The sequence below is a fragment of the Etheostoma cragini genome, chromosome 10 (assembly GCF_013103735.1).
Source record: "Etheostoma cragini isolate CJK2018 chromosome 10, CSU_Ecrag_1.0, whole genome shotgun sequence".
Classification (NCBI taxonomy): Eukaryota; Metazoa; Chordata; class Actinopteri; order Perciformes; family Percidae; genus Etheostoma; species Etheostoma cragini.
In genome coordinates, this window is record NC_048416.1 from 13,229,472 (window position 1) to 13,253,481 (window position 24,010).

Consider the following 24,010-nt stretch of genomic DNA (forward strand, 5'->3'; position numbering starts at 1 on the left):
CCTGACCTACTCGCTCTGCTGAGCCGTGTTCGCATGGAGCATCCCCAAGACAACCCAGCTAATTTTAACAGTATGTATAGTGAAGTCCAGGTGACACTGGTCGGGGGAGACATTCTGAAGGGACACTGTGACACCTTCTACGGTCACTGGCGCAACCCGCTAACCAATGAGAGCCTGAGGAAGAAGTTCAGAAACAACGCAGGGGCCGTGCTGCCCTCAGAGAAGGTTGAGATGCTTATTGACGTGGTGGAGGAGCTAGACAGACTTGGGGACTGCAGGGCCCTTCTCGCACTGCTGCAATGAGAACTCAGACATCCACAATGAGAGCAGCACAGACCTGCTGTAGCTATTCCTTAACTAAACATTACATTGTTTGCTAGCTGGCACGTTAGCCTCTTGCTATTCCTTAACAAAACATTGCATTGTTTACTAGCTAGCTACCTATTCCTTTAAATACACATTTAATTGTTTGTTCGCTATCCAGTATGCCTATAGCTCTCCCTTGACAACATATTTAATTGTTCGCTAATTTGCAAACAAAAAAAAGTCCTTAAGCACTACTACACCATCAACACATCGCTTCGATGATGCAGATGCAACTTGGCTATTATTTTCCCTCAGGCCCCCCTGCGAGAAAACTCCTTTTTGAGACATGTATTGCTGTTGAGCGCCTTCCATTTACTCCGGGGGACGTCCATTTCCTTTGCGAGTTCCTGATATTTATGGCATTTCTTAAATTTTAGCTATCCAGAATAGCCGTTATATTTTTCATGTAAATTGAATTCAAAAAGTCTCTCGTCTCCTCGTCCGTCGTTACATCTGTCTTTGTTGACACGCGCCATCTGTGCAAACAATGGCGGAAATACTGGGCGGCAATGAACTAAAACTTCTTCCTTGTTTTGTGGCAGATTGCAAACGTAAAATTACCTGATACTTAATCGCAATTCATCATTTATTCGGAAAATAACGTTTCCATGAGCGTTTGCCGCATACGGCGTATGTCGATCAAGATAAAATCCAATAAAGATTTTTTGAGTCAATATTCATGAAATTCCATTGAATTTTACTGTTTCCATAAGGCTTTTTTCATTCAATGTTACTTAATTCGGATAAAAACCTGTGGATGGAAACATAGTGCATACTGTGTGCTAGACAACGCTGAAGTTGACATCCGATTCATAGCTTCCAATTCGGCAGTTAAGGAGAACTTGTAGACCACATTAGACCAGGTCCAGATCTAAAATCACCGTATTCCTAGACTTGTCAAATATGAACTGAATTATCCTTGAGAGGCTTAACATTCTTCAAAACAAAGTTTCACATTTGTGAATGCTTTATTCTATTTGTGAAAATGCAATAATGTGTTGTATCTACATATGAATAAAACAGTAAAATCTTTGTTTATTGAATTTTCACAAATAGAATAAATCTTTAACAAATGTGAACTTTGTTTTTTAAGAATCTTTATTCTCTCTAGGATAATTTTGTCCAGATTTGACAAGGCTAGGTATAGTGGTTTTGGATCTGGACCTGGTCCAATGTAGTCTACGTATGTGTAAAATCTCTCTTTATTGCATTTTTTTAACAAATAGAATAAAGCTTTCACCAATATGAAACTTTGTTTTCAAGAATCTTCAGCCTCTCTGGGATAACTTAGTCCAGATTCGACAGGGCTAGGTACAATGGATTTGGATCTGGACCTGTTCTAATGTGGACTACAGGTTTTCCCTTAAATTTCCCCTTAACTGTTGAATCAGAAGCTGTGAATCGGAAGCCAACTTCAGCGTTGTATTTGAAAGCTAGTTTTTGATGTGCCAGTAAGCCTGTAAGTCTTTACAGGTCAGATATGACCATGAAGAGAAAATTGGCTGATGCATGAGTTGTGGTTTGCTTTGTGTTTAAATTGGCTCAATTCGTCCATACCCCACCCCAAAATCCTAGGAACACCGGCTTTCTCGCAGGATATCAATACATTTTTACTCAAAATTGAAGTAACTTTTAACACACCCACACCTTAACTACTTCTGTTCTGCCTATCCTTAGTTTTTTTATTTATTTTTTTATATACACTGTTTCTACTCTGTAAAACGACTTTGAGCTTTGGAAAAGCGTTATACAAATTAAATGTATTATTATTATTATTACTATATATGCAACATGTCACATGTCAAGGAAAACATGACAGCTTTTGAGCTGTTCATTCCGCCATCTATGGACAAGATCCTGCTCGAGATGCCAAACACGGAAGGGCAAAGGGTGTATGGGTATGTATCGTAGCAGAGATCGACAACACACCTGGATGCTTACATGGGGCTGCTGCTTTTAGCTGGGGTGTAACAATCCTGTAATGAGGCTACATGTTTGGCAAGTTTTCCACCCATTTCTCCCACACATTCCTAATGGGAGGAAGTTCCTTATTCACACAATAAGCAACTCTTGTCTTCCAATTTGTGAAAGCAGATAACTCTTGAAAATAGAGGATAACATATAAAGGTACGAATGGACAAGGTAGTATGAAATATACTGCAGGCTGACTCAGCATCCCTTAAGATGTAGCCTCAACACATGATGTGTATATCCCAGCAAGAAACACCAGCCCCATGTCAGCATCCAAGTGTGTTTTGTCGATCTCCATTCAGCAAACACCCTCACATGTTTGGGATGATGTTCTCAGTTGGTGCTTTGCTGTGGGGGTCCTAAGGGACATTAAATGTCTATTTATAATTTTAAGACTTCTTTTTGAGCACCTGTGTCATTTGAACCCTCCTCTAGATGTGCATTTTGTGTTAAGACTTCCTTTTTCCTAACTTAAATATATGGGTCAATTTTGACTCATAACACCACAGACGGTTACTACGGTTACATTACAGGTCATTTAGCTGAAGCTTTTATCCAAAGCAACTTACATTTGCTATTTGTGTCAGAGGTTGCACGCCTCTGGGACAAGTAGGTGATAGGTGTCTTGCTCAGGGACACATTGGTGATGTATCATTGTTGTGTCGCAGAGGGATACAAATATTAAGCTGAAAAAACCCACAAGCAAATAATTGTTTTCATTATTAGAATATAGGTGAATTAAAAAAAGGGTAAATTGAAAACATACAGACATTTAAAACATGTGTTCACATGCAAATGAATCCATAATAAAATAGCCATGAGGTGAAAAACACTAGTGCAATAGTGTATGATTATCATTGTTTTGTTAATACGTTTTTTTTGGGCTGAGTTAAATCACAGGACAAATTTGACCTGCTAAAATAAAAGATTTGTGCAACTTTCGAACACATTACAAGGGTTAAAGCACATGTCTATCGATCACTGTCCAATCTACCTGTTCCAGCTTCCAGAGAAATAAAGCAGCATTTATCATAACCTCCTCATAAGTTAATTATAACAGTACTGTGTGTGTAGTGTATGTATATATACATATATACACACATATATACACACTACTGTGCAAAAGTCTTGGACAAATGCTGTAAACTAAGATAGCTTTCATTTTCACCAAAGAAGAATCTAAATCACATCAATATTTGGGGTTACTACCCCTTTGCCTTTGAACCAGCATCAATTCTTCTAGAGAACGTTGTCCAACTGGACCCATTCATGAGTCAGCCGTCTCTCTGTGAAAGAGCTTTCTCAGAGATACATACAAAAATAAAATAAAAATCCTACGCTATTTATTTCAGATAGATAATTTTCATGTACATGTGTTGCACCTGTATGTCTATACAACTTCAACATAAGAAGAATGTAGCATAATATGAATGTGAAAAGAGTTATAAATAGCCTATGTGACAATAAAATTAGTTTTGGTTAAAATCAACAAATCGTGATAATTAATCGCGATCCCAACATTGATCAAAATAATCATTTTGGCCATACTCATGCAGCCCCACGAACACATAAAAGAAAATCTCAAGAAGATCCCTCTAATGTTGACTGGTTGTAGGTAGACACTTCAATGAGATTTTGGTCTGGATCTCTGAAGTACAGAGAGGTGATGGTCCCCACAGCTCCAGTCCTCATCACTGGACCCTCCTCTATCTCGACCCCACAGACCTGCAGAGATCAACAGAAAATGACAGTAAGCATTTCAGTGGCAATTTCATCCCAAAATGGGAATGAAATGTGACATGCACCGCAGAGTAGAAGTCAAGTGGTTTTAAAAGAATAACCACTTCACAAGATTTACATTAGTAATTCAAGATGGTCTGCAGGAAACGGGTAAACAACCTTCAAATGTGCTGCTACTGTAGCCAGGGAGGTTTCGGTGATGAGGCACAGGTCTGCAGAGCCCGGGGTTGGATGCTTGGCTTTGGGCTCAAACTCCTGACCCAGCTGGTGAAGGTTAAATTTCTGTTGCCCAAAACCCAGGGCCTTACGGTTTCCCTTGAAAATGCAGAGATGGCATGTGTGGGTGCTAAGAAGTGTCTAAAAGCTCATGGTCCCAAGTTATAACTGACAGAGTGGAGAGATACCAACAGCTGACAATCAAAGCCTGCCATCTAGTGGATGTTCTCTCAAACCAAAAGAAAAAGAGTATTTCACTTTTCCTACTGACATTATTAAATAATTATTAGCAATACTTCATCTCTACTTGTACTGGTGTATTACTACTATTACTGCTACTACTACTAATGATGATACAATAATAATAATACATTTAGTTTACAAAGCACCTTGCATACCTTGAAAGTGATGACCTCCATGCCAAGAACAGAGGTGTAAAAGTTGATGGTGTCTGGCACACTTTTCACCGTCAGAACCAAATGATCCAGCCGGCTCACTTCAACTGGACAGGTTTTTTTGAATCTGACAAGTGTTTGGATGGAGACAATCTACAAGAGGTAAGATAAATAAATTCTAAGGATAACAAACGTAGGCTGATTGTCGACGACAGAGTAAGTAGAGGGTATTGGAATTTAAATTAGCATCAACAGCGCCTCAGCATAGTGGAAGTAACTTCCCGCATCCCGTAAGCATCTGAAAGGTGGCATTCTTTGTTTTAAAAGCGATTAGCAACAAGTTAGCTAAATTCCCTCCATAGACATTTTACATCCATTGAGAAACGTTAGATTACGTAAACCTGTTTTTAAACTCGGTAATTTAACTATCGCAGCAACGGTTTATCTAAAGAAAAGTCTTAACTGCCGTAGCTTCAGTCCTTACAAAGTGGCAAGCGAATTTGTGAACTTTATTGAAGCGTTAGCTGAATTAGCAGATAGTGAAATAATTTACCTTGGAACTGTTTTCCTGGAGGTGCAACAAACGACTCCCAACTGCCCGAAGCGCCATCTGCGCCGTGGTCTGACACGGGTCCAGTATAAGGTCCTTGTTTTCGTTTTTCCACCACTGTGACTAGACTGAACTAGGAAGTAGCTGCAAAAAAAGCCATAACGTTACGTCATAGCACCGTGTAACGACTTAAAGGGCACAAAAGAACACATTTTTAAAACTAAAACTGTTTTCTTCCAGACTTCCCGATGTCTAATTTTGACAAAGATCATACTAATTTGTCAATTGGGAAATGACGGGAATTTGCACACAATTTGTGTGTCAGAGGCCAAATGCATCATAAATTAACACATATTTAGTATGTTAAATAGAGCACTATGGCTTCGATCTATATATAATAAGGGAGCATCAACTATCCTCACCATTGTATATTATATCATTGACATAATTAATTATATATATATATATGATGACATTTAAAAAAATCAAACATGGAAATAAATGTAAATTTAATATGTTTAACATATAATAGACGTAATGATCACTAATAAGGTGTGCACCTGAATGCAGAATAAAATTATACAATGACCGTGAGTGTACAGAATACCTACCAGCAATGCATTTTGTAGCATTAACTTGTTTAATTCAGCGGTTAGTTTTATTTAACACCCAGTTCCATACTGCACTGGGTGACACAGAACAAGGCCACAACTAAAGAATGGCCTAAGAGGAAAACATACATTTCATTTACATGTTTATGGTATTCAACAATGACAACGTCTCGCATTCAAACTTTTATATCCCACAAAGGGAATAATCAGGGGAGAGACATCAACCGGTAGAACAAGAAACATGACAGGATGGCATTGATAGTGATGCCCATTTCTTCCCTTAGCCAACATTCCTGTTCATCAACAGTGCTATTAAAACCTACAGAACTTCTAAATAAAATAACTTCAACACATTTTAAAAAACGTAATAAGTCTTCATTTAAGATTTTAGCCATTAACACCTGCTTTTTAACAATAGCATACATTTATATCATTGTTTGTATTTCCCTACTTTCACTTTAGCATGTATTGCACACTGATATGGAGCATCTGCTCAAGGGGCCGAAGGAGGGCACAGTAGGCGAGCATCTTGACTTTCTACTGGAGCCTTACTAAGAGAGGACAATAATAATGTGAATTTTTCAGACTTGGTTAATATTTGACACTCAAACCTTTGGATTAATAACTTAATTTGTCACTTGTACCTTGATGTAAACCTCCAGGTAAACAGATCTATTCTGGCTTGGGTTGACATTTAATTTTAAGTCAATTTCTGATCATTTCAATCCATGCTGATATCAGCTTAGAGAATGTTATTCATCAGTCAATAATTAAAGACAATCCATTATGTTAGTAGAAAAATAAAGAATAAGACCAATAGCTAATGGATGGCAGGACAAAATGAGTAAACGTCATTTTACACTTGGGAAAAAAAAGGAAAAAAAAGTATATTCATATGTTTAACATCATGCCTGTCAGTATATTATGAGGTGGAAAAATTCACATGCCGAAAACTTGATTTTAAACAATTCACACAGATTTTTCATGGTAAATGCTACCCCAAAATGGTACTTTGTTTCTTTTTAGGTGTACAAAAAGGGAGTACAAGTCACTAGTATTTTGCAAACCAATTAATGTCCAACCTCCTTGGGACTGTGTACGCTGATACCACCTATTTGTTTAACAGAAAATTTAGGGATTCTCTGATAGAGAGTAATTGCAGTCAACGTGACCCTAATCTTTATATGAGATAATCTACAATTCAAAACCAATTCACTGATACAAAGTATGATCCAAAATATTTTTTACAAGCTTATTTACAGCTAATACTTTGAACTGGTGTAACTAAGAACTGTACCAATGCCCAACTTCCGGTATATAAGGCGCCATTTAGGAGTTAATACAAAATAGCAGATGTACCTGCTCTACCTGCAGGTGTGCAGCATTTATAAACAGGAAATTCTTTGAGAGATACCGGCCTGCTTATGTACATGGCTTGACGCCATGCAACAAGCTCCTTGGTCACTACAGGTTAATTCAAACAGCATGCATTGCTTGTGCCTAACTTTGGACTGCAATAATAAATGTCTTACTAAAGACTGAACTTGTCCCAATGTCATTGTATGGAGCACCGCAAATCAAACCTGACTGCATTATGATCAAACTCACAAATGGTATGAAAGAAATACATTTCAACAGTGGAGACACATTTCCTCAAAACCTCTTAGGGACTTGGGATATTAGATTACTTAGGTTGAGACAAAAGGCCTGCAGTTTTTAATAAGCTACACCACGCTCTCTCGGTTGGCCGATATCAAGACAGCCCTGCGGCAGATGGGACAAGTAGAGTTTTCGGATAGCCAGCGATCAATGCAGTGCACGTGGTACTCATGAGAGCAGGGCAGCTTTCGTAGCTTGTTACCTTCAGCGTATTCTGTTATGCAGACACTGCAAGTTTTCAAGGCATCAGTCTCACCAAAGTTGCGCATTGAGAGGTTGTCAATCTGCTCTTTAGTCAGCCCTTGGGGCTGGTCCTCATCGTCATCATTTAGGAGGAAGAAGTGGGCAAGCCGCAGGAAGGGCAGCGTGCTGGGCTCCTCTAGGCTTATAGGTGGTCTAGGTCGAGCCCTGCCACCTGAAGCAGGTGGAGCAGTAGCAAGGCCCTCGTCAATATCAGCCTCTGCTGTCCTTGCTCTAACTCCTGCAGCCAGAGGTGGTTCAACAACATCGGCAACAGGAGCAGAAGCAGCAGCAGGAGGAGTAGCAGCATCTGGGTTGTTGAGGGCTTCAGCCAGATCCGCAGGTGTGTTGGCACCACGGTTTGAATCTGAAGAATCAGAGTCTGAATCCATGAGGTAGCCAAGTTCACCAAAACCAGTCATGATCTGTCTAATCATAGATTGAAGAGCCATTGAGGTTGCCTCTCCCAAACCTGCATCAGAGATTCTTCGTATAGGGATTCGTATTGTGCTGACGTAGGTCCTCACACCAGCACGTTCAGAGCGTGAGAAAGTCCTACGAAATCCACCACGCTCACTCTCATAAAGAAATGTGTTGTTTGAGTTCTGGGATCGCGAGCGGGTGCGGCTAGCAATGCTGTCTCTTTGGCGATATTCGCCGGGACGCACACGACGCACCTGGAGATCAAGCATAATAGTAGGGGGGCGGCGCCCCGCTGCACCCCCTTCACCCCCAGCAGCTTCTCCTTCTTGAGGTCCCATATTTTGGACCTCTGGGACCGTTTCTGCACTAGCCCTAGATGGCTGAACATCACTGTCAGCAGCGCTTTGCCTAGAAAGAACATGTTGTCGAGTCCGAGAACTGCCCTCTACTTGAGACACAGGGGGAGCAATGGTGGCAGAGTTCATGCTTTGAGAGCTGTGTGCATGACGTGGATTAGGGAGACCATCCAGCTGATCCAGGTTGAGAGGGGAACGGCTCCTGGCTGTACGGGCCCTAGTCCTGCGTGGTTCTGGACTGCGGCTGCGGGCTCGTCTTTGTCCTCTGCGTGGAGAAGGAGAAAGTGGGGGTTGTACCGGCAGGGCGGCAGGTGAGCTGGGAGGTTCTCCTAAAATCTCTTGTGAAACAACTTCTTCTAATTCAGGCTCTGGTTCTTGCTCCACTGTGACAGCCAACTCCTCTATAACTGGTTCTTCTACCACTTCCGTATCCATGGGCACCTCTGGTTCAGCATTTTCCACTTCTGGTTCAGCATTTTCCACCTCTGGTTCAGCATTTTCCACCTCTGGTTCCGCATTTTCCACCTGTGGTTCAGCAATTGCCTCCTGTGGTTCAGCAATTGCCTCCTGTGGTTCAGCACTTGCTACCCCTTCTTGACCCTCTGGAGACTCCTGGGGAGACTCCTGCTCACCTTCAGCAGCAGCCTGCTGTTCAGCCAGGTTGCGATTCACGCTGATTTCCAGGCTAAAGCGAAAATCGCCACTGTTTGGGTTGGTCTGGCTTACAGCTCGCCATGACTGGTTTCCACGATGACCAGTTCTAGTTGTGTTGCCTGTACGCCTCACTGTATTTAACCAGTCTAAGAGACTATCCCCATTGGCAGGATCCTCAGTGTTTTCTGGTGGTTCTGAAAAATAAGAGTTATTAACAAGTGATAATTGAAATTAGAATTTTGAGTCAAAAATAAAAGGCAAACTTACCAACTGGATCTTCTCCACTTTCAGTACTGGGGGCACTAGTACTGTTATTCTGCTGTTCTGGACCATCCTTGATTTGCTGTAGTCTACTAAACAGCTCATCCTCTGTTACCTCTCCTGAAGGAAACATTACAAAATAAAAAACAGTCATTAATAAAGTCCAATATTCTTTAAAGGTTACTAGGGTCAATCTAAACTCTATTTTCCTATGTTTTTGTGTCTAAGTGACTCATGGAAACAACAATATATGACATTGGTCCAGTATTAAGCGAGATTGCTGCAGTCAGCCGCGGCGAAACAAGCTACAATGTAAATTAATGGCACAATTGTGTATACCTTCACAAAAGTGTTTGTTTTACAACTGACAAGCTCCAATTAATATTCTAAGTGTATGACGACATTATGGAAAAGATATCTAAGGAGGTTGATTGTTAACCAGTAAGATTGTTTATTGAAACATAAAAACATCCGCAAAATTGTGTTCACAAATGCCACCAGACTGCATGTAAATTAACAGGAATTGTAAAATACACTTAATTCAGAGTCGACAGAAACAAAACAAAACTTTTAAAAGCAGTTTGGGGTCGTCTTTTCACTTTTACAACCATCCTAACTGTGGTTTTGGTTGAAATAAACTGTTTACCGATTTACACCTGAAAATATGTTGGCTCTATAAAACGCTAAAAGTATTGGGTTGTTTTTTAAAATGGAGTCGGGGGAGTTTAGCGGTAGCGACCTCAGCTGTTTCTGGTTAACAGAAAGATCTCACAGAGGTTTTAAAAAGGTCTATCTCTGTAGGGATCCATTCCATAATGTTGTCAGACAATAAGCTGAGCCTTTTAGTGGCAAAACAGCACTTTTAGTGGACCAAACTGACGCTGGACATTTGCCCCGTAGGGTTACATTGCAGTCCGGTCTGTGGCTGCCGCTTACAGTGTTAGCGCTTAATACTGGAACAATTTCCAAGATTGTTATTCCTATCAGTCAGTTACACACAAAATCATAGGAAAATAGGGTCCAGGTTATTAAAAAAACGGTAGTCACCCTTTAGGGGTTTAGTGCACTTCAATTAATTAAAGGTTTATTACCTGGGGTGCCCAAAAGATTGTTGTCTCTCATGAGACGATAGTCCTCATCACTGAGATTGTTAACAAACTGGTAGAAGGCCTCTTCCCTGTCCAGGCGGTCCAGCTGCCTTCTGCGCTGTGACTCTGGCTGGTCACTGCCATTTTGCTCTAAACTGTCAGACCCTTCCATTGATTCAGAAGGGAGGTTAAGGGATGATCTCCAACCTTCAACAAGATCCAGTTGCTGCAACAAAAACAAATTATAGCTTATTGACGTAATAAGAATACCTTGATTTAGAATAGGATTTGGCAAACAAGATTCACCACAAAAGACGCAGTATTTCCACTCCATTAGCTATGATGAATGTAATAGCCAAATCAGCGTGTTACTATCAACCAGGGAAATTGTCAAAAGAAAACGTCGGTTAAAAATACAGCTCAATATTTGGGAACAATCACACAGTAGCTAATGGAACTGTCCACATATACGAGACACTTTTTGGCTAACATTCTAATATAATTTCACTCAAACTACTAAACGTAAATATACATTTTTTGTCAGCTAAATTAACACCAAGGCTGTCAATACACCCTGGACCATGCTACTGTAACATTACATGCTTTCACAACTTTAACAAAGTATCCAGTATAAGCTCCTTTTTCCATTGTGAGTGTATACCACCATCTGCAGGATGATTTGTTAAACTCAAACAATCATCAGCATGGAGCTCCAAAATTAATAATTTTGAATCATCATTTTGAGCGTTGCTCAGCGTCTGGCGGAGCATTGAAATAATCAAACCTTTAAGCTTTCAACAACCAATACAGTAAACGTTTATATAAAAGAGTGTGACCCTCTTTATTCAAAATCTTTTCAAAGATGTTTTTAGCATGTCTCCTCTGTTCAAACAGCTTCCTCTTACAAGTCTGTCTGTTTTTGCTTGCTTCGAGGATATCTCAGCATCATGTTCCGTTTACCATTTTATCTTTTCGTTTAAGTTAACTACTCTTCTATACTGCATAGACAGTTTTTGGTGAGCAGTATACTATCTTAGTTTTGGTGGCACTGCTGAGTAACTGGTTTGATCCCCAGTCCCAGGGCCTATTGGAGTAGAATGTGCATGTTCTCCCCGTGTTCGCATGGGTTTCCTCCCAATATAAAGACAAGCATGCTAGGTAAATTCTTCCATAGCCCTTAACGTAAGTACGGGAGTTGGTCCCCGGGCGCCGGACTATCAATGGCGGCACACTGCAGCTGTTTAGTTAGGAAAGATTGGCATATACATGATATAATTATAGATCTGATAGTAAGTTGGTTAAAAATAGCCTTGATATCGACGTAAGAACAACCAATTGTCGACATACAACCGGATCGCCAATCGACCTACACCTTTCAAAGCAAACCGACATGCTAAGTTACAATAAACACAGGATTAACGCTAGTTAGCTAGCTAAACCATTGCGTTTGTAGTAACGCACCTCGTACTTTAGCTACCCGAACACTAACATAATTAAAATGTGGCAGTGTAACAGCTACAATTAACGTAAATTATGGGATGGTTTGTGTAGTTCTAAGTCCTATGGGAAAGCCAGTACGTTGGTCAAAATCGAGATAAAAACAAAATGGCATCATCTAGCTTAGCTTACATTAGCTAGCAAGCTTTGTACACGGTTGACAACACTGACAACTTCAACCACAATTTGCCATGAAGAAGGGCCCTCTGTTTAGTAATATGTGAAGAAAATAGTGAACGGCTGGTAACAGGGTGAGTGTCATGCCATGTGTATCGTCGGCTTAAAACAAGCTTTTAAGATGACTAGCTAGCTAAACAACCTCGGTTGTGCTGAGCTTGCATTACGCTAAAGCAAGTTAGCTATGTCTATCTTAAGCTAACGCCAACTTAGCTAGCTATTAACTTCGTGATAAGTGTCCTCAGTTAGCTTCACTACTATGACGTAAGTACTTGTTTCACAGAATTCCCTGGTGTTAAGAAACATGACATGGACTTGATACTAGTAGTATTTTTTTATTACTGAAAAAACACGAGGTTTTCGTTAAAACTACATTGATGAAACTGTTAGCATCACCGCAAGCTAACCAAGCCAGCGACGTCAACCAATGACGTTCACAACCAGTAGTAACCAGAGCGAACAAGCTAAGCTAATAGCGAAGTATACAATATGTTACCAACTCGCTGTTACATTACCTGTTCGATGTTGTCGGTAATCTTACCTCCAAATTGTTCTTATATTATCACAAAGCGCTAGACTGTTAAGCTAAGTGCGTTTCAGGTTTCCATTTTCTTTCTTTTAGGAAGGCTACACTGATCATCCGGAAACTGAGGAAACATGCGTTTTCCCCGAGTTTCACCTTCCAGGTGGACGTCGGCACTGCAATGAAATTGGTTTGACTTCTCGTCTCACACCCATGCAACCAGGTTTAGTCTTTGTTCTTTTATTTTTCAAGACGTACTGGTTTATTCTAATTTTTATTAGATTATTTTGTCTTGGATTTTTGAATTATGTTCTGAAACAATGTATAACTAATAGATTATAGATTTCAATTGATTTTAGTTGCGTTTTTGTGATTATTTTCATCGAAGTTTGGGGAAGGATTTTAGACGTTTGGCCTCCGTTGCATATTCTTTAATTAGTTATATTGCTGTTATTTATTGTAATTAAATAAATGAAAACGTAGCGGATGATGTCGGGTGAGTTGTGCATGGGGCTGCCTGAGAGACTGAACTGAGGGCAGCAAAATCCTCCGTCCCACAGAAGAGCGACTGAAAAAGGATGTTCGTGTTGGACAGTGTGGCACTGTTTAGCTGTAGCGTCACTGTGTGGTTGCACATGCAAATACTCTTACCTTCTGCAGAATCCAGGCTAGACAACACAAACTCGCTACCTTTATCCCTAAAAGCATCCAATTTCACATCATAAATTAAAGCTACTAATTGTTTTTATATTTATTGAAGTAGGATTATGTCATTACATAGTCATATTTAATCTAATTTTGGCCATTTTGGTTTACAATGGTTTCCTTGTGGAACAAAGGCAATAGCCTACACATGGTGAATGTTATAGACAAGATGTCTGATAGATTTTCAAATGGCAATCAAAAGTGCAATAGCTAAAATCCTATATGACTGTTTTGCATTATTAAAGCATCTAGTCTCTTGTGTTTTACAACAAGTGGTGTTGTGCACTGTTTACAAAAGCACACAGTACAGTTTATAATGGGCACATTGTCCAAGGAAGTGTTAAAAGTCTTAGAAATGTGTATATATAAAATGTCACATATCCAAATCTAGATCAGTAAAGACAATAACGTTGATTTACTTTAAACATTAGTTTAGTTTCTTTGCAAAGTAGAGCCTTTTCTGCCTTTAAGGTACATACATTCTCTGGTTTAAATACTAAACATATTGCCAGAAAATTGTACTTTTGCTATAAGCCTGTTACTATGTTACTAACTTGATGTCACGCCTGCTGTCTGTTGTTGAGCTGTATTTTTTTTTGCAACATTTTAACTGTTGTAAGTAAATTTGGATTTTTTTGTTTTTAATTTCTATACACATGAATAAAAATGAGAGGCACAATTCTTTTGTGTTGTAAAGGACTTTACGCCACTGCAACATTCTAAATGGCTACTTAATGCATCCATGTGAAAACCTAAAAAGGTCTACAGAATCAAAGTCACAGGGAATTGTATACATATGTCTGTCTTCAGAATTAGCATTTTTAGAAGAGTCACACCCCAAGCTTATAGCAGGCCCCAGACTTTGTTGTGGGTGGACGTGGGATTGTACTGATGCAGCAGCTTGCCAGAGGGGACCCTGCTGTCCCTTCAGCAGTAGGTGGCATCTAGTTACAAGTTACATTTGTAAACCAATTTGTAAAAAAATAGCTAGCAAGCACAACTGCAGCTACCATCACAGAAACATTTTTAGAAAAATTGAAGTTATTCCTCATGTTGCCTAATACCTAGAAACAGACAACTACCAGTAAAGCAATCGAAGGCTTATGGGCAATTGTTGAAAGCCTCTGCAATGGCTTGAAGCTATTGTTCTAGTACGCACAAATTATTTTCTAACAATAATAATAAACCGCCAGCCTAACAACAACATGTGTGTGAGTAATTGTGTTGTTTGTAGGTTCTTATGATTTGACTCAATAAGTACAAGCATTAGAAATAGACATGCTGATTCTTTCAAAATGTTTCTCTATAGTCTCCTGGGTAATGATAAAATCACAAACTAACACACAAACAATTGTCCTAATGAGAGAGTCTATGGTTGTCCATGCAGTGTGAGCAAGCATTGATAAAACAACTACGGTCTCATTTAATAACCAGGTGTACCCGATCCATTGCATTAGACACTCCATCGTATAATTTGCTTGCTCCCTCATCTGCTATGGGTGACTAAAGAACAAAAACAATGCTAATACCACCTGACAATTTTGGAGGCACACATCACAGGATCTGTTTATGGTCTGAGACAGTATCTCCAGCTCCAATTAAGCATGCCAGAATGAGTTGCAGTGTGGACCACAGCAGCCCAGCTCCGAGTTATGGATGAGCAATCACTCTAGCAATGCCGGACCCTGAGTGCTAATTACAATAAAATAACATGAGCCAAAGCATGTGCAGAAATTAAAATGCCTTATTCAAATATAACAAATAAGGACAGACTAATTAGAATTATTGAGGTTGTATTTACGCTTCTACATTTTGTGTGAAAAACAAACACTGAATATAATACATTATATTGTTCCTATTACCATTATTATAGTAGTAGAACAAAGATGGGGTGGATATTTGATTAACAGATGTGCTACTTACACTTCACTCCAATGCATCTCAATACGCTGTTTTTAATATTAAGTGTTTTACAAAACTGATTGCCATAACCTTTTGTAATTATTGCTTTGAATGGACTGAATTTGTTTGCAGATAAGGGAATCGTGTGGAGATTCTATGTTTACTGTTTATACTTGAGTTACTGGCTACAGCAACGTGTGGGCGGTAAAAAACACAACCCAACTCTCTTCAGAAAGCAGCATTCAAAATCTTATTTTAATTTGTATATTTACTCCATAAACATTATTACAAAACTCAGCAAGTTACCAATATTACATTATCACCATACAGGCTTGATCACAAATATTTAAAACTTTTGCAACAGTTACAAGAAAACAAAAAAAACAAAATAATACTCAAATAATTTACATGAAAATCTATAAAACAGCAAATTGTCCACAAATTATATTTTTTTCCCAGGTTTTCATTTTTTTTCTTTGCTTATTTGTGTTTTGCACAGTAACACAACACTCTCACAACAAGATCATGGTCTTAATACAAAACTCCCAACAAAATGTAAATATTTCTAGTTTTCTGTTGATACTTTCATATTTTGGTTTTTAAAACCAGAAACTTGTCATTGTATATCCTTTCCACTGCCCATAGAGGCGCATAAAAGGTTACTCACACACACAAATACTTCACAGCACTTTCTAAGAAAAATATACACTTACAAAATATGTTACAAATTGGCACACAAAAAATATACAAGATTTTGTAGTGTCAAGAGTTCATTAAGATTCCTTCCGGTAACAACTCCAGACAGTATATATAAAGCTCGGTAATCTTTTAATGAAAAGAGAAAAAGTAATTCCAATCAATGTCAAAGAATCATGAAGTGAATACATCAAACATAACATTATAATATACATTCATAAAAAGGGTTAGGTGCCTAATCTATTTTGCATTTCTTTTTTGTTAACTCTGGGAAAACAAAATATGAAAAAAAGAAAAGAATTGTCAGCATTCTTAGCACCATTAACACGAGGCAGCTCAACAGTGGCACATGTTCAAAACAAAAAGAAGAAGAAAAGAAAATAAACTATGAACTTAGAGAAGTACATTCAATTTGACAATAGGCAAAAATGAGAGAAGGCAGACTAAATGGGCTTGCAGCCCATGTGGAGCTTCCCATGCAGCAGCTTGTCTTGGTCCTAACCCTGATACACTGGAGAAAAGAAACAAAGGATCATGGCAGAAGAGAGAAAAAAGAGACAGAGAAAGATTGATTATGATTCTTGCCATATGCAAGCAATCAATTACTATCACCTGTGCGTCAGGATTACCATATCCAGTGTGACAAGGCCTGTTTTTTAATCAAGCTTCAATTTGTCAGCACATCTCCATGCAGTCTCATGTAATTACTGCATTAAAAAAAGGATTTTCAACATTCAAAAGAAAGAGAAAATTTAGGCATGTTGGTCGAGTATGTATTTATAAAACATACTCTCGTAACCAGTTGAAGGGGGTCTGCATTTCTCCTGAAATACATTTAGTATATAAAATCCAAAGATTGTATAACTGATTAAACATGATTGTATGTTTCATTTTAGGGTGGATTTATTTCAGTGCAATGAGGCAGTGAATGAGCCCGACGTAATTAATATAAATGGCCCGGGAATTACACTGGATCAGATAGTACCAATACATTTTCTTTGTCAATTTGTGCCTTTTATTTGCCTGGATTTTCTGGTGACATTATTTTCTGCCAAATAGTGACCCATCAAAACTGAAATGACAGTTAAAGACACCATATAAAAGAAAGTACCTTCCAAAGAGAAGAAGTTAAATTAAGACATTATGTAATAAATGAACTGAAACAATCAGACAACATACACCAGTGGTACAACTTAAAAAGCATGGCAGTGTCAAGAAAGAAATTGCATGAGAATGTCAGAAAAATTACTGTTTAAATTACCAATTCAGGTAAGATAGAAGTAAAAATTCCCACGTGGAGCTAATGCAAAAAATTCTTTCCTTCATTTACACGATTACAGATTCCATTTGTACTGAAAACTGCTTTCACATTTCCATTAAATCTAACTGCAAAATTGTTATGTCCATTCACGACTGATGCGAGCATCAGAATCTCTGTGAGTAATAAACTGCCTTTTTAGTCGTATTTCCAGTACAAAACAGCTTTTCAGTGAGGCACAGCCCCAACTGACAAATAATTTCCTCGCTTACCCTCAAACATCTGCACTGTACACTCTTCCTGGTCCAGAGAAAGCTCGTTTGATCATGTCTTTTTTTTGTCTTCCTCTACGGTAGCCTTCAGAGCAGATCTCCCCTTTGCCTCTCTTTTGTTGCTTCTCAGTGCCAGGCGATGTTGAGGTAAATTGAATTTGGCAAACAAAGTGGGGGAAACGAGGACATTTCAGAGTCTTTCTGATTTGGTTTAGTGAGTGGTGGTGTACCACTGCCAGCTGTTGGTGCCTTTCATCAGAGAAGAGAGAAAAGTCCCAAATAAAGACAAATCCTGTTGTGGCAAGTCTCTGTAAGGAGTCCAACCCAAGCAGCCAATACTCCAATGGATAGAAAAGAGGAACAGCCAATATTCACACATATATAAGAGGTCATTTACACAGCATTGTTACTTTTGGCACATTGATTTTAAGATTATAATCATCTTTTTTTTGCAAATATTGCATGTCCCTGTACAACAACATTGACAAAAATACTCTGAGGGCTGGAGCTTTTATGAATTTGCAAGGCGTAAAAATGTAAATTTAGATAAACAGTTCCTCTAAACTCTAGAGGAAAAACCAACACTTGATAAAAGGAAATAGGGAGTCATTCCAACTTTGAATGGGGAAAAAAGACAATGTCTGATATGTCATTAATACAAAATGGTCCCATCTTGTGTTTTCAAGATGTCTTGGGCTTAAATAGGGCTCATTAATTGTAGGTTTCCTTCTTGAAATGAGCCAGGCAGTGTATGAAGGACAGCAACAACAGGACATCCATATTCTGCATACAAAAACAGATGAGGAGGAGGGGTGCGTAGATGTCACTCAATGCATTTGTGTATTTAGCTACATCTTTAGGGAAAAGGGCAATAAATACATAATTCGGGGGAGCTAGTTCTGCTGAGAAAATACAAAAACAAAAGGCGACAGAACTTTTTTCAAGGCTTATTCTTTTTTTCAGACAAAAATAAAAACAAAAACGACTATAAGAAGAACAAACAAAGCAGAAACAACAAAAGCAAGAAAAATGCAGCCATGGTCGTTTCAAATCTCAATCAAGCTTGACACAATCACTCAATAGGTAGTTTGCAAAGTACAAGAACTTTTCATGCAGATATTAATTTCCTCTTCAGGGTGGGGGTTAAAAGGAAGTGGGAGTAGTCGGGGGAGAACGTAGTACTCATGCAGCTCTGGCATAGCGTCAGTGTAGGTATGCTTGGAAGGGAGGGCTTAGCAGGTAGTGGGGGAAAGTGAGAAAAGGGGGTGCAACAGCAGCTGATAACAAAATATTACCTCAGTTTCTCAAAAGAGGTCATCAGCGCTATGTCCTTATTTGGGTCTCTCTCCGCTCGCTTTCCCTTCAGTGTCTCAATCCGTGGGAACTTTGCACTGGTCTTGTGGCGGTACAGCTTTTTGTGTGCAGGCCCAGGGTTAATAAAGCTGGGTTTATCAAACATGTTACAGCCCAGAGCTAGTTGAGGGAATAAGGGATGAGAGGGGTTGAATTTGGCCTGGTTTTTTCCTCCCTTTCCCCCTGCCTTTCTGCCTTTCCCAGCCCCCGTTAGCGCGCCTCCTTTTTTCTTCAGGTCGGCCTCTGTGCCAGCCAAGATTTTGAGGGTCTTTAGGTTGAGGCTATTGGCCTCAGAGGGCATGCAGGCCTCCGACATTGGATTCCACAGTGGCTCAATGGAGGCCATCATGAACCTTTGGACCTCAGCCATGCCAGAGACAATGTTGGACAGAATATTGGAAGGCTCCTCGAATTCTCTCTGGTCGTCCCCAACCAGGCTGTTGCTCTCTGACCAGCCGGTGCCAGACCAGTCCCCAGTGCTGCTACTGTCCGTTGGGCCTGTGCCACAACCTCCTGTCTGGTTCTTTGCTGCCTTACCCTCCAACATGGCCTTTATCTTTTTGGTGGAACGCGAGTTCTGTTTGGGGGTCTTGACCTTTTCTGACTTAGGAGCTCTGGGAGCCCGGACTTTCTTTGGGGTCTGTCCCGCAGCTGTCTGTTTGCAATTGCCTTTCCTCTTTGACTTTATGCTTTTTGCACCAGCCATCATCTCACCAGTCTGTTCATCAAATTCAGTAACTCCCAGCTCTTTTTTATCTAAATGTAACACATCCTGACTGTTGAAGTTGTGCAGCGGAAACTGTCTGTCTTCCACTGTGAATGCATTTACTGTGTGCTCTTGTTGCTGCATGACGTCACAGTTCCACTTTACCTCCCTGTTGCAGTCCATAGTCATATCATTCACATCCTGGTATTCTCCAACATTGCCTGCCATCTTCATCTCACGCCCCACCACCTGCGGGGACAGGTTGGGGGTCTCAGGAGGGGAAAGCTCTGACAGTGAGGAGTGTCTAAACTTGTCAGGGGTGAAGTTGGAGATGTCCAGCAGGTCTGAGGACTCCCTGAGTGGGGTAAGGGAATCCACACTCTGCTGAATCACAACTTTAGGGCTGCAATGAGCTAAGAAGCGGTCTCGGCCCTCCTCCTCACCCTCTCGCTCACAAGACTTGAGGCTGAGGGTGCTGTAATTGCTGGAGGAGGCTGACAGAGAGCCCACTGAGTCATAGCTGATGAGCCTGCCATTGTCTGTGCACAGGGACCCTCTCTGGTATTGCACCTGGCCCTCCACACAGGCAGACTGACACACTTGCAGATCTGCCGCAGGCTGCAGCCCAGCCTCAGTCAGGTAGCTCTTCTCATAAAGTAGCCTGTCATCCTCAGGGCTCAGCTGGCTGTAGTTAGACACTGGCAGGCTGTCATTCAGAGGCACAGCAGTTGGAGGAAAGTTGTTGGGTAAGATGGGATTCTCAGGGGTCTCAGGCCCAAAGCTGTGGCTGTGGCTTGCACAAAGCTGCGGGTGCCACATCTGCGGGAAACTTGGGCAGTTCTGGGGAGACTGCTGGAGTTCTGACTCAGAGGGAGGAGAGAGGACACAGCTCTGAGCCAGCTGAAGAGAAGAAAACTGTTTCTCCTCTAGGGATAGCCCCAGAGGATACTGCTGCCTAGAGGGCTGCTGAGGGAAATAAGAGATAGTTGCTCCACCAGACGAGTCTGTAGCATCTAACAGGGTCTGCAGGTAGCCCCCCGGGATAACAGGGACACCCGCTTCCACCGCCTCTGAGGAGGGAGCTTTTTCAGGAGAGCAGGTGGATGAAACAAAGGGGAATTTCTCCTCAGATGTCGGAGCGGTGGTGGTATTGTCAGACAAATTGGGTTTGACTGTAGTTGAGCTAATGCCTGCCTCTTCTACCCCGGCAGTAGGGTCCTCAATCTGTGCCACAGCGACACAGGCATCCGTTTCATTTGTCACGCTCCTCCCCATCTCTCCTTCTGCCTCTTTCATTTTCTTGCTCCTCAGCCTGGCTTCGCTTTGGAATTTCCTTATCCTGACTGTTTTATTTCCTCCCAATCTCCTCCCCTCCCTTTCCTCCCTCTCCTGGGAGCGGCTCTTGGCTGTGACTGTGTGCGTGATGGAGTTTGTGTCTAATGTGACAGGGACTATTATTCCCCCTACCGTGGGGGTGGCCTCTTCTTTAGTGACACATCCCTGGCCCCGATCAGAGATAGGGGAGCATTGTACTGTTGCCGATTGCTCCACAGCGTGAATCCTCTGAACCTTAAGTCTGTTTGCAATCTTGTATTTCCTTTTGGGATGACTAGAATTAAAAGGGCGATGATGGTGTCCGTTTAGATGAAACCCGCGTTGTTGTTTATCTCTGGCAGCCAGCTTAAGCTGTTCCTGTCTCTCTCTTTGCCTCTCCTGCCAGAAATCCTTCAAAGGAGCCAGTGTCTCATATTTGCTTACTGTGTCGTTGTTTAAGCTTACAGTGGCATCCACAGGGTCCAACTTGCCCAGTTTCACTGACATGAGTCTCTCTCCTTTAAACCTATTGATAATGATGTACTTGATGACCACTGGTGGCTCTTTACGACAGGATTTCCGACGTTTTTTGGGGCACCAGTCCACATCCTCTTCTTCTTTTTGACCAGAGGGAGCCTTCTCTTTTTTCTCTGCATTCTTCTCACTCTCAAGCGAGTCCACGTCATATAAGTAATCGTCACTGTATCGAACCTTTCTCTTGGAGCGCAAACCATAGTTGAGAGGGTTAGAGGGGCTGAGTAATCTCTTTGAGTGTCCCTTCTTAAACTTGCCCTCCTGCAGGGTGTCTGAGGAGGAACCAGTGCAAGAGCTGTCATCACTGAACTCGCCTGACTCCTCTGTGGAATTGAAGTCCATTAGGTAGTTGACTTTGGGAGTTGACATGGGTGAGCCTTGGGAACCGTCAAGGGGGCTCCTACTGCTGCAGTCCCCTGCCTTTCCTTCTTGTCTTGTCTCCAGGATGAGCTCATCCGTTTTGGGCTGAAGCTCTTCAGCATTCCTCCTCAATACTCCCGCTCCTTCCTCTTTCTTGGCACAGTTGGCCAGGACACTAGGGAAAAAGTTGAACTGTGTCTCTTCCTGGAGCACATTTGTTTTTTCCCTCATGTTGTCCTGGAAAGACTCGTAACGAATCTTCAACGAACAGACATCACTGCTTAAAGTCGAATCATCGTCTTCATCATCAAATAGATTGTCAACATCTTCCTCAGAGAAGAGGTTAACTGACAGTTCATTCTTAGAACAAAGATCCAGCAGTTCCATCTTACTCTCACTGATGAAGGACTCAAAGTAGCCCCAGTCCTGGCCGGCGTTAGCCAGCAGGACCTCCTCTCCGCTCACTTTGTCCAGTAACAGTCCCTCATACAAGTTCTTAGATGATGCATCATCTTCTGGATCATCACAGTCCTCTGTTGTTTTGTTTCCATCAACTCTCTTGCCCTCAACTGCGGCTTTCGGCAGAGGAAAGCTAAGTAGCTGGTCAGAGAGGAGCTGTTCTCCATAGTGACTCACTGCCTCCCCAGCATGGCTCAGGCACTGGATGCTGATGTTGTTGATGTCAGAGAAGTCCTCTCGGCTCACATCGCCTATCCTTACACTTAGTTCAGTGTCTGTGTCAGGGTTGGTGTTAGGGTCATGAGGTGGGTTCTGGATGGTATTAGGGTCAGCAGCATCCCGGGTCTCAATGAAGCAGCCGAGGCAGGTGCGGGTGGGCTGAAGAAGACACTGCTCTGTCAGGGCAGACACAGTCCCAGGCTCCATCATTGTAGCTGACAGAGGGAGGGAAACAGGCAACAGAAGGGTAGTCTTCTGAGTGTCTCCTGCTGGGACCCAGGAGCTTACAGCTGGGGTGGGAAGTGGTGTGGGAGTGTGGTGAAGGTGGGGGACTACAGTTGGAGCATCATTGGAGGGAGGACAGGGGGCCACTGTCAGCTGCAGAGAGGAGTCAGTGCAAATGGGCAGGGAGAGGGTTGGTGATGTCGGCGTGGTCCTCTGGTGTGTTGGGCAGGCCCGCTGTGAAGTCTCAGCGGCATGAGGTGGTGAGGATGGAGGGAGAGCAGCATTTATGATGCTGCACAGACTCAGATCACCACTCTGCTCACATACCCCTATAGGAAAAAAGGAAAAGTTTCAGATCTTACAACACTTTGAACTGTAAGTCTGAAGTTAAAACATTGCTTTTGTTCTGAATTATACAATGGCATTTGTTCTGGGAAGCTGAATGCAATTAGTGTCAATTAACCCCCCTAGAGCTCAACATGTCATTTTGTGATGCCAGCCTTAAACATTAATATTTCAGTTTTGGTACTAAATTAAATAAGAGGTATTAGCAATGACAACTTCCTACATATTACTGATTGATCTTCAAATGTAAAAGGCGAAACTAGGCAAGAATGGCAGGAAAAGTCTCTCAGAAATGTAACGTACTAATTGGTTATAATAGAAATAAGCTACTTTATGGAAATAATATACAATACATACAATTTACAATAAAACTATATGGTATTATGTCTTCCCTTACCAACCCAAGAGCAGTTTATGACGTCAAATTAATGCAGTTATATTCTAAAAGCTCCCCCTCCTTTTAACATTTCATCTGCAAAAACGCAGATCCAACTTAACTCTAAGATGACAAGATACCATAAGTTTACATAGATTGGCAACAATAGCAGTAATGACTACATTTTTGGTGATTTTCTACAGGTCGATTGAGAGCACATCTTAAATCAGTTGAAGGCATCCATCTGATGAGTTACAATCAAAACCCACAGAAGTGGGCTTGTAGCAGCAGGCAGATAGCTTTGTTTGCTCTGCATAATTAGATGACAGCAGTGGAGGCAGGTACGTACACTTGGGACACGACAGGCCCATATGTTGGAGACTGTATAACCAATATCATCTACACCTGCCTCCCTCTACAATCCCAAGCTGCTGCATATTCTTTGAAAATCATGCCATAAAAATCTTAATTGAAAGACATACCACAGCAATGAATGTGTTCACAGAGGTTAACTAGCACAGTCCCCCATTTCAGAATGGATGTGCCTAATCATTATTGA

The 24,010-nt window shown here is 41.1% G+C and overlaps 4 protein-coding genes across 9 annotated transcripts in view; 1 reads left to right on the plus strand and 3 right to left on the minus strand.

Moving 5' to 3' along the window:
• Positions 1-6: 6 nt before the first annotated feature.
• LOC117951731 (cis-aconitate decarboxylase-like) lies at positions 7-318 on the plus strand. The gene has a single exon (XM_034883595.1). It carries the CDS (start codon positions 34-36, stop codon positions 301-303), a length of 270 nt encoding a protein of 89 aa, XP_034739486.1. The 5' UTR covers positions 7-33; the 3' UTR covers positions 304-318.
• A 3,334-nt stretch (positions 319-3,652) lies between these two features.
• glod5 (glyoxalase domain containing 5) lies at positions 3,653-5,491 on the minus strand. Of its 2 annotated transcripts, none has more exons than XM_034883594.1 (4): positions 5,242-5,491; positions 4,692-4,841; positions 4,244-4,392; positions 3,653-4,069 (listed from the first exon to the last, which is right to left on the minus strand). In XM_034883594.1, the coding sequence occupies exons 1-4, from the start codon at positions 5,296-5,298 to the stop codon at positions 3,919-3,921; spliced, it is 507 nt and encodes a 168-aa protein (XP_034739485.1). In that variant the 5' UTR covers positions 5,299-5,491; the 3' UTR covers positions 3,653-3,918. The 2 variants fall into 2 exon arrangements, with proteins under 2 accessions (XP_034739485.1, XP_034739484.1); XM_034883593.1 differs by having other exon boundaries at positions 3,655-4,062; positions 4,237-4,392.
• Positions 5,492-5,736: 245 nt separating this feature from the next.
• rlim (ring finger protein, LIM domain interacting) lies at positions 5,737-12,913 on the minus strand. Of its 3 annotated transcripts, XM_034883592.1 has the most exons (5): positions 12,720-12,913; positions 10,534-10,756; positions 9,449-9,562; positions 9,011-9,375; positions 5,737-8,968 (listed from the first exon to the last, which is right to left on the minus strand). In XM_034883592.1, exons 2-5 carry the CDS (start codon positions 10,700-10,702, stop codon positions 7,574-7,576), a joined length of 2,043 nt encoding a protein of 680 aa, XP_034739483.1. In that variant the 5' UTR covers positions 10,703-10,756; positions 12,720-12,913; the 3' UTR covers positions 5,737-7,573. The 3 variants fall into 3 exon arrangements, with proteins under 3 accessions (XP_034739483.1, XP_034739480.1, XP_034739481.1); XM_034883589.1 differs by having other exon boundaries at positions 5,737-9,375; XM_034883590.1 differs by having other exon boundaries at positions 5,737-9,375; positions 10,534-10,753; positions 12,720-12,907.
• Positions 12,914-15,561: 2,648 nt separating this feature from the next.
• The window catches only part of nexmifb (neurite extension and migration factor b), a 51,109-nt gene continuing 42,660 nt past the window's right edge, over positions 15,562-24,010 (minus strand). For 2 of the 3 annotated variants that reach the window (XM_034883788.1, XM_034883789.1), the window contains exon 3: positions 15,562-23,059. In XM_034883788.1, the coding sequence (XP_034739679.1) occupies positions 18,852-23,059 (4,208 nt within the window). In that variant the 3' untranslated portion in view covers positions 15,562-18,851. The remainder of the gene's footprint in view (positions 23,060-24,010) is intronic. The other variant, XR_004658262.1, reaches the window with a different exon arrangement.